This window comes from Chaetodon trifascialis, chromosome 10 (assembly GCF_039877785.1).
Source record: "Chaetodon trifascialis isolate fChaTrf1 chromosome 10, fChaTrf1.hap1, whole genome shotgun sequence".
Taxonomy (NCBI): Eukaryota; Metazoa; Chordata; class Actinopteri; order Chaetodontiformes; family Chaetodontidae; genus Chaetodon; species Chaetodon trifascialis.
Genome location: NC_092065.1, coordinates 11221818 through 11231513, shown reverse-complemented (window position 1 = coordinate 11231513; position 9696 = coordinate 11221818). Strand labels below are relative to the sequence as shown.

At 42.2% G+C, this 9696-nt stretch overlaps 2 protein-coding genes across 3 annotated transcripts; both read right to left on the bottom strand.

Moving 5' to 3' along the window:
* Nucleotides 1-181: 181 nt before the first annotated feature.
* On the bottom strand, nucleotides 182-3211 carry stoml1 (stomatin (EPB72)-like 1). Its single transcript, XM_070972310.1, has 7 exons — nucleotides 2860-3211; nucleotides 2224-2330; nucleotides 1979-2128; nucleotides 1201-1404; nucleotides 911-1121; nucleotides 632-820; nucleotides 182-470 (listed from the first exon to the last, which is right to left on the bottom strand). The coding sequence occupies exons 1-7, from the start codon at nucleotides 3014-3016 to the stop codon at nucleotides 274-276; spliced, it is 1215 nt and encodes a 404-aa protein (XP_070828411.1). The 5' UTR covers nucleotides 3017-3211; the 3' UTR covers nucleotides 182-273.
* Nucleotides 3212-4519: 1308 nt separating this feature from the next.
* Nucleotides 4520-7318, bottom strand: LOC139337788 (photoreceptor-specific nuclear receptor-like). Of its 2 annotated transcripts, none has more exons than XM_070972551.1 (8): nucleotides 6904-7318; nucleotides 6462-6612; nucleotides 6252-6355; nucleotides 5902-6165; nucleotides 5574-5761; nucleotides 5237-5477; nucleotides 5054-5159; nucleotides 4520-4975 (listed from the first exon to the last, which is right to left on the bottom strand). In XM_070972551.1, exons 1-8 carry the CDS (start codon nucleotides 6977-6979, stop codon nucleotides 4819-4821), a joined length of 1287 nt encoding a protein of 428 aa, XP_070828652.1. In that variant the 5' UTR covers nucleotides 6980-7318; the 3' UTR covers nucleotides 4520-4818. The 2 variants fall into 2 exon arrangements, with proteins under 2 accessions (XP_070828652.1, XP_070828653.1); XM_070972552.1 differs by having other exon boundaries at nucleotides 4520-4951.
* Nucleotides 7319-9696: the final 2378 nt, after the last annotated feature.

The following is a 9696-nucleotide window of genomic DNA, read 5'->3' as shown; positions in this document are numbered from 1 at the left end:
CGTTAGTTACTGAATATTTTATCTCGTATCAACACACAATGTGATCATCTTTCTGTAAAAGCGTCTTTAAATTATTAAAACTATGAAAATAAAATCAGGCCTTAAGATCATCACAAAGTTTGTCTTTGCAAACAAGAATTTCCTTGGATGTGTGAAAAAAGACAAGGCCATAACAGAAATTCAGTTAACAAATGTTAATCGGCACACATGAACACCATTTACAGTTAAAAATCATGGATTTAATAAATATCTTTACAAATGTTACTATCATCACTATTTTTTAAGCAGCTTTATGACTTCTTCCAGCTTCATGGCAGTCTTAATATCTCCCTGGATTTTAAGTCTGCCACTGGTGTAAGCAGCAAATGGTCGTAGCTCGCCCTGGAACATGGCCAGAAGGTCGCTGTCACTCATACTCAGTGTCACATCTGGCTCTCTGCACAAGGACCCTGCTCCAGCTGCACCGCTACCTACAGATCACACACAGAGCGATGCAGACACTGATGAAACTGTGCAGTTGTTTCTGTTGACCTCGAACATTTGAGCATCATTAAACAGATTTAGCAAAACTTCGGTAGCTGGACTGAATGAGAATGGTTTATAACTGTGACAAATTTATATGAACCATCACCTTGGCTCAAATCCACGTAGTAACTGTGATGCTGTCCGTCTTCCGAGGTTATGTCAAACTGGAAGCAGGCCCCAACCTGGCGGACCAAAGTTTCAGAGAGCAGGAGCTTGACGCCGCCGAGCAGCTCTTCAACAGAACCTGGTGTGGTGGGGGCACTGCTGAGCTCATCTGTAAAAGTGATCCTGTCCTCTGAGGAGTGAAAGCCACAGATGTATTAAACAACAGGATCATAATGGATAAATGTTGTACAGAAACTGTTGCATGTGTGTGGGGCCGTACCTCGTTGATGCTGTGAATTGCCACTGTGGCCCAGAAAGTGCATGGCCAACTGCTGAATAGGGCCAGTGAGACCCTCCAGTCCAGGCACAGAGGGAGGCATGATGAGGGGTCCAGAAGGGCCTTCATCTGGTGCTTTAAGTAATGAGCCCAGGGTGAGCTCTACCCTGTCCACCTCCAGCCCCCAGTGCTGAGTCAACTCATTTATATCCATCTGTACCGAGCAAGAAAGGATGTAAGTGTGACGTGACACAGTGAAAAACCAGCAGAGAGTAGCTCCAGTGTAGTCTCACCCCGAGATATTCTCCCAGTTTCACTCTCTCAGTTTGGATCTCCCTGACAGTCTTCTTGACCAGGCTGTGGGTCAAAGCATTCTGTGCCGTCATCCTGGTTGAGGCGTTCAGGTCCTGGACTGATACTACTGACATGACAGGGTTCCAGATCCTGAACTGAATGTCTGCTCCAACTGACATCACACCGCCATCCTGAGTAGTCACCTACAATGGGAGAAATACATTTCATTTGAGTGCTGTTAATTTAATGTTTGTCAGAAAAAAATAATATACAGAGATCTCCTCTTCATTCTTAAAGCTGGTGTTGACGCAGCAAAATTCACCGTGTGAGACTGAATGAACAGCTGACAAACGCTGACTGCTCACAAGGAGTGTCTAGGCTCCACTGAGAAACAAGTGACATGAGCTTGACACCTCTCCTCTCTCCGAAGTGCATGGGGGAGAAAGACTGAAAGGCTAACCAATGTAGACATGAGAGGGAAGACACAAGACTAAAAACAAAGCATTCAGCACACACAGTTCTCCCAGTATCTGTTTACTGTCTCCACTTTCACACTGATCAACAGTGCACCAATAGTGCCACCTGCAGGACAAAATAAATCACACACCACTAACAGAAATGCTGATTTAATCTGGTTAACTTAACCTTATTATTGGAAACTGTCTGTCCTACTACCTGACACTCACACACTGATGGTAGTTTGGCACCGTCTCGGGGAGTTGAACAAACTGTCCATCCCAATAGCGAAGTAATGAGAAACGGTTTATAGCTGTTTACCTGGCAGGGAGGGATGTTGAAAGCACGGGTGCGTAGGTCAACTCTCTGCCACTGGTCAATGAGGGGCAGCACAAGGACAATACCAGGCCCCTTTGGTGGACACACTCGACCCAGACGAAACACAACTATCCTCTGGTAGTTTGGCACCGTCTACACACGACATGAATCACAGCTGTTTGTTTTTATTCTGAAAAATTGAGCAGACATGCTGTGGGAGATACTGATGAGAGACAGTTTCAGCTTACTTTCAGTACAAACCACCCGGATATTGGAAAAGTTACAAAGGTGCAGATGTAGACGAGGAAGATGACGATAAGGTTGCAAATCCAGGACAGCCATCCTTGGGAGGAATCTTAAAGGAAAGAAGCAAACAATCAAAAACAGAGTCTCAAACTTTAAGGATATTTTCAGGAAACCAATCATGTGAGGACCTGTTCTACCTGTCAAAACTGCTATATGGACCCACCTGTGGCTTTAAGGGGAGCTGTCTGAAGTCTGAGAAAATGACTCACCTAAGCAATTTCAACTTGGGCACAAAAATTTAACAAAAACTGTGTATTACATGGGGCTCAGGAAACACGCATCTGAACTGCATCATGGGAAATGTAGGATCCTGTGTTCTTAAAGCAATTTAAGGATATCTCATCCTCTGTAATTTTGTCCATGCTGTTGAGCTTTAATCTGTGTCACGCATGTCCTCCAACTTTTTATTACTTGCTATGATATGTAGCATGGTGCGTTTGGGCCTATGTAATACATGTTTTATGTATTTTATTGAACTTTTTTCTGTGTGTATTGTGTTTCACCTGGCTGCAAGACAAATTTCACCAGGGAACAATAAAAAAAATGAAAGTTAAAGCTTATGTTAGCTAGCTACCTACCAGTGAAGCTGTTTCCAGAAACATCGGGCATGTTGTCAAATGAAAGTCCTCTGTGGTGGCCGCGCCGTGTGAAGCCATCAGTGTCCACAAACAAGCCAGGAGTCCTCGGACTTGTGGAGTCCCTCTGAGGGAGCGGCTGATAGTACCTGCTAAACATTGTTCGGTAAAAACTGAACTGCTATTTCCTATTTAAGTTCATATTAGTCTCCGCTATAGATGCCAGCAATACCCGCCTGGTTGACGTAAACAAAGTAGTTGTGGCGACTAAAATGCAAGACGCTGTAACTAATTATCCGAACTAGCTAACATGACGTTCTTCCGTGTTTTGGTGCAGCTCTTCTTCTCGGTTTTTGATTTTACAAGCGGTTCGTTTTAATCATTAAATGTGCTCATTGCCGCCACCTATCGTTACCGTAGTCCAACTGGAGTTTTTATTCCAGCACACAACCACAAGACAATTAGTTTTTCTTATTTATGGCGTCCTGTTTCAGATGTTTTTGCAGTCCACTGTTACTGTCCCGACTAGTCAGTCAAATAATTTATTTTATGTTATTTATTTGCTTATCTTTTTGGCTAAGGCCCTGCAAAGTTCCCCAAGGATGCCTGACAGTATCCATGAACCCTGTCTGAAAGGAAAACTGCAGCTTGTGTCTTTTATTGAGCTCTTTAGACATAATGAATGTTGTTCCATTGTCCAGTAGATAAATCTTATTACATCCCTAATAATATTGGATTTTTGAGGCCAATTTTTATCTTTGAGTTTGTTTGTTTTTTAACGGTAACATGTTTTTTCTCCTTTTTGGTGTCATGGCCTCCACTTCCACCTACCCTGCAGCCCCCCTCTCTCTCCCTCTCCCTCCCTGTGTGACTGTGATTGTCTGATTGGAGAGAGGTGTGCTGGAGTCAGAGCAGAGTGCTACCAGCTGCATCCCATCATGCAATAAAGACTCTTGCAAAGTTACAGCTCTCTCAGTCTGCATTTCAAGCCATTCTGGATATCTATGTGCTTATTGCCTGATATCTTCGATCTCCCATCAGTTCAGTTACTCCCTGGATTCCGCCCTGGATCTGCCCTCTCTGCTTGGCTCAGCCCCAGTTTGCCCCAGCACTGCACAACCAGCCACCAGCCCAGCCCATTGCCCCATGCTTCATCAGCTCTGCTCAGCTTTTCTCCCAGCTCATATCCCATCCTCTGTCTCACTCAAGTCTAGCCACAACATTTAGACCAACACACAAAAACTTTTGATAAGGATCCCAAGAAACTGGTCATGTACAGAGTGAGACAGTTAACAGATGGGAAAACAAACTTCTCAGAACTCTCTGGTTTCTAAATACTGTGTTGTTACTTACTGGCTGGCATATACACCATTTCAACACTGTTTCAACAATTGATGTGTTGTTTTTGTGCCATTTTCAATGAAATGTGGGGTTTGAGTGTTTTGCAAATCATCACGTTCTGTTTCTTTTTACATTTTACACCATCCCAACTTTTTTGGAAAGAGGGTTATATCTGTAATAAATACTATTAATACAATTACCAGAGATATTGTGCATAGTGTTTGCTTTTAGTAGCATCTTTTTGTAATATGTCTTATGTGTTCTCTTCTGTTTCTGTACAACCAAATAAAACATACTCATGAAATACAACAAGTACAAATTTCCATATTTATTTTGGACAACCACTTACATTCAAAACACTTGTCCTCATTTTTATAGACTATAGCAAAAATATTTTTCCTCGCAACTAAGTACCAACAATATAATTTGGTATTTCTGTGGCTCATTATAACAAACATTAAAATATTTACAGAGAAAATGGTACAATAATAACTGAATTGCTGTATACTTACTTAATTAAAAAAGCCATAAATCTGAAATACACAACCAGAAAAATGTTTCTTGAGGGCGGGTTCATTGCGGTTTCTTAGCAGGAGTCCTCCAGCTTCCCTCGATGCTTGTTTAGTTTTTGAACATGTCACACAGCAGCTTCTCCATGGGTGTGCTGCCAATGGTCCTGTGAAAGTACAGCTGCTCTATTTTCTCAGAGCTCACGAAGTGGAGGGATGGCAGTAGAAGTAACAATCTCCCAAACCTTGATGGACAGGAGCAAAGAGGACTGAACTTCATGTTTCTACTCATGACTAACTTCAAACACTGCAGATGCTCTTGTATTTGAGGATCCTCCCAGGCTTACCTTGAACTTTGGCTGGGGTATACTGTATGGATGTGCTGACCTAGCAACACCTGTGACTGGTCCTGAAGGTTCTCCACCTGCTCTGGGTCTTTGAGGCTGCGTGTCTCTGCGAGTCAAACAGGAGACATTACTTGCAATGTCCATTTAATAACAATGCATATTGCTGAAGGAATAAAGACTTACCTGGCTTGAACAGTACAATAGCTTTCAGGCAGGCAAACTCAGTGGGGTCAACAGCCAGGGCCTTGAAGCGATTGAAGACCTCTTCCAGGATGCGCAGGTCACCTGTGGGGAGGCTGATCTTGGCCTGCTGTGTGGGAGAAAGTTCTGGTAAGGACAGAAGAGGACAGCTGCCCATGGGGAGGGACCACTGGATGGCACACAAGAGGAACATCTCACTCCAAGCTTCTTCCAGGAGAATCACCTGACGATATCACAGAAATATATAACTTTCACACATGATTTTTGTACGAGTAAATCAGTTCAGTAAATATACAAAACACATGTAAACCAGTCTCACCTGGTCTCGAAATGGCAAGTGAGCAAAAACAGGCAAATTTTTTGCCCACTTGACGGACATGAAGAGGAGTCGTGCCGATGTCTCATAGATACTCTCTGAACAGCTGGAGGTGTAAGGGGATGTACGGCAGTCAGAGGGAGTCCGACCTCTCTCTGAATCATTGGTTGTCACGTCAATATTCTCCTCCACTGTGCATGAGAAAACAAAAAAGTCACACAAATGTTTAGGCTACTGTCACGCTTACTGCGTCACCTTTAAAGACAAACCCTACTTATCTAAGCAGGCACTTGCTACGTTGACCTTAGATAAAGTTGCCATATGACCTCACCGTCCTCTGGCTCCAGTTTTGCACAGGTCTCTGCAGTCAGCAGGCTGACCATAAAGCGGTGGCTGTTATTAGGGTTGCTGCAGGGCTGTGTGGAGGCAGAGGTGGTGACAGAGGAAGTGACCAGAGGTCTGCAGATGACTGACGAGTAGGCGGCAGAGGAGGTGAGCTCCCGTGTGGTGGCAAGGTGCTCCTTCTTTGTGTCCGCACATATAGAGTCTAGGCTGACATGCGCTGTGCTTCGTGGCTGCCGCTCATTCTGCACAGCTGTCAAAGGGAAAGGTAAATAATGTATTATCTGACAACAGGTGAGGCTTTAGATCATCTGTGCTATGACAGGAACATTTTCCCACCATCTTTGTTCATGCCAGCTTGGAGACACTTCTTAAGCCGACAAGCTTGGCATTGGTTCCTATGAGCCTTGTCGACAGGACACCTGCCAGTTCCAGCCTGACACCTGTGAAGTTGACAATAACCATAAATACTGTGCTAAAATACAAAGAATTCCATGTTATACTAGCTGCATTTCTCGATCATGCACATGGTATAAGAACTGTGCTCACCTGTAGATGAGTCTCCGTCTCACACTGCGCTTGAAGAAGCCACTGCAGCCATTGCAGGCATAGATGCCGTAGTGTTTACCACTGCTTGAATCAGAGCACACTTTACAAAGCAGGCCGTGGCCAAGTGCTTTACCTGGGACCGAACTGTTTTCTGAAGAGAACAGATAGAAATAAAGAAGAAATAAAGACTTAGCATCACTTCACACTCTTTTAAGGATCAACAGATCTTTTTTATCAAATAAATTATTTATTTGTTCTGTCTTTTTAAAAAAAATATTAGACATTATCATTGCAAGTGTGGAAAAGTTCAATGATTTTCAGGGTTCAAATAAATACATCTTTTTTTTTAAATTACTTTGATGACATAATTTGCTACAGAGAAAAATATCTGAAGTTTTCCTTTGTTACAACATTTATACTGTACATGTAATTCATGGCTCACCTGCTTCAGTTTGATCTGTGAAGTCACTGGAGTTGTCAGAAGAAAACATGTTGGCTTTGGTCATGTGGTCCTCCATTCTGACATGTGCTCTAATGTCGGAACAAATTTATTTTGGACAAATGTCAGATTACTCCCAGAAGTATTTCCTCTTCTGTACGAAGTGTTTTTGGGGTAGTTGCCTGACTGGATCAAAGAATTTTTTCATGTGAAGTCTTGACAAATGACAATGCCCCCAAAACACAGAAGATGCAGAATTTGTGGTTATTTCTACTAAAGCTTGTAGTTATTTCTTCAGAGGTCATTAGAGAGTTACTCCAGGAATGCTTGATGATATTGATCCAGCGCTGTTGCCCCTTCTCTGGTAATTTCTGATGCGACAGGGGGTCAATACGGTTACTATTCCTCTTCTTCTTTCCTTCCCGCTGCCAGAATAGGTGTGCAAGCCTGAGTCGTCTGGGGGCTTTCTGGAGGAAGACAAGGAGATTAGCAACAGGCGCTGCGTAAGCAAATGCTGATTTGTCATCCTCTTAATCTTTACCGTCTATAGGGGTAAATCAATCAGTCACACCACTTACAGGCATAAGTGTATTCAACAAAGGTGAATGATATATTCTACTCCGCACCCACACTGCTGTCGGATGACTTAATAAATCTGGCAGCTGCATAGTGAGGTCACCAGTGATCCAGATTGTAAGTGGAATCAACATCATCATGTTTACATGATTCCTTGTTTAATCTTTACCATATATAGGTCTATTTTTATTATTCATTGATATTACAAGAATATAATATTACGAGAAGCTAAAGAAATATATGTGTACATGCAAAGATGCTTCACATGTTCACCTATTCTAAATCTGGTGATGCTGGCCCACATAATCCATGCCTCATCAGCTACTGCCCATGTTTTAGAAGTTGTCTGACCCTTAATTCCACTCTTCTGCCATATGGTGACTGCTCTCTGGAGCCTCCGTCTGCCTAATTAGTGGACCAAGTCCACAACTACTGGAATCATGCTAGAGTGGAAACTGTATTATTGCACGTGGTTAATCAGCCATTTAATCAGATCAAAAGTAGCAAAGACACAAAAGATACTGATGTCCCACGTCCACAGCACAGACTGTTTTCTGTGATGTCTGTTATCCTTCTTAAGTCACTTTTGATTGTAGGAAAACAACACAGCATTGAAACAGAGGTCTTTCTGTTTGGCTGAACTGGTGTATAAAAGGATTACCAATGAGGGGCTGTCTACGAGGGTACACACACACACACGCACACGCACACACACACACACACACACACACACACACACACACACACACACACACACACACACACACACACACACACACCTGTTGTCTGAACCAGTTTCACAATCCTGAAACAGAGACAAGTAGTTTAGATGTGGAGTGTCAAAGGCTTCAGTGGTTGCAAATGGGGAGGTAGCAAGCATATATTTACAAAAATCAATGAGGTTGATGAGGTCAAACATTCAAGATTCTGTCTTTGTGCTGTTATCAACTGAGTATATGTTAAAAAGGATTAGCAAATTCCCCTTATTCCCCTTCCCTCTTGTGTCCTCTCTCTCTCTCTCTCTCCAGTCAGTTTGCCTGTCTGTCTGCTGGTTTGTCTCACCTGTTTTCCCTGTTTCCAGGATTATCATCAGTCTACCAAAACCACCAGCCATTTCACATCCTAAGGATCCCTTTCTGCCAAGCCTCCTCCTGGATTTTTCCCCCTCATCAACCAGCCACCATCTCACCATCCCTGCCTGTCTCACAATAATTAGAATGATCAATAATTCTTTTCTCTTACCTGCTTGTTCAGTGTCTGCATTTGGGTTCAGCCTTGATTTGTGACTATGCAGTGAATTGGCTTTGTATTATGCACCTCAGGAGGACAGTATGCTATCACCTGTGGAGAAACTGATTGCAGTCACAGTCAATCTTAAATCTTTATACTGGCTTAAGTGTTGCTGTTGCTAGTTTATAAATATGTTTCTGATATGCTTGGGTTTGGTTAGTATTACTTCAAGTCAAAACAATTCATTTGCATATAGAAAGAAACCAACCTCCTAATGAACTCTAATCATTTTATTTCCTGCACCTTTCATTAAATCTCTGTACGGTCTTTGAATTTGCTTTATTAAATTAGGACAAACTCTTTTGTGTTTTGTTTTACTTGATTTTATTCTTATTGTGCTTGTACATTCTGTTTGAAGCTGTAATGCATTTCATTGCTTTATGTAAAACACTTTAAATTGCTTTGCATAAAGTCATTTGTAAATCACTGCATTGAAGGTGCTATACAAACTTACTTTGCTTTTCCTTGTGTACAACAATTTGACTAATTTGTCTGGCATACATGCCCAAGGCAAATGACCCTGTCACAGTTTGCAGAGATATACACAATGTAAACAGCTCTGAGGCCAGCATGCCTGGCAGCTTGGCCAACAGCACTTTGTATCCAGACTGAATGTAAAACCATTTAAAACAGCTGAACACATCAGACATCAGAATTTCTCAAATGAACCTTTAGTAACTATTTATGGTCTGATTTCACTTACCAGCTAATTCTGTCTGTGGGAAACTTGAAAAATCAGAAACAAAAAAGAAATGTTTGTGAAGAGGAATGTGACATTCGACATGATAAACACATGCACACTAGCAATCGCTTTTATGCAACACTGCATGCTTGCAGTATAAATTTACACTTACACCATCTAAACTAACTCAGTGGTTAAGCCCGAAATATACATTTACGCTGACCTAGCAGCACTGAGAATGGTAATCT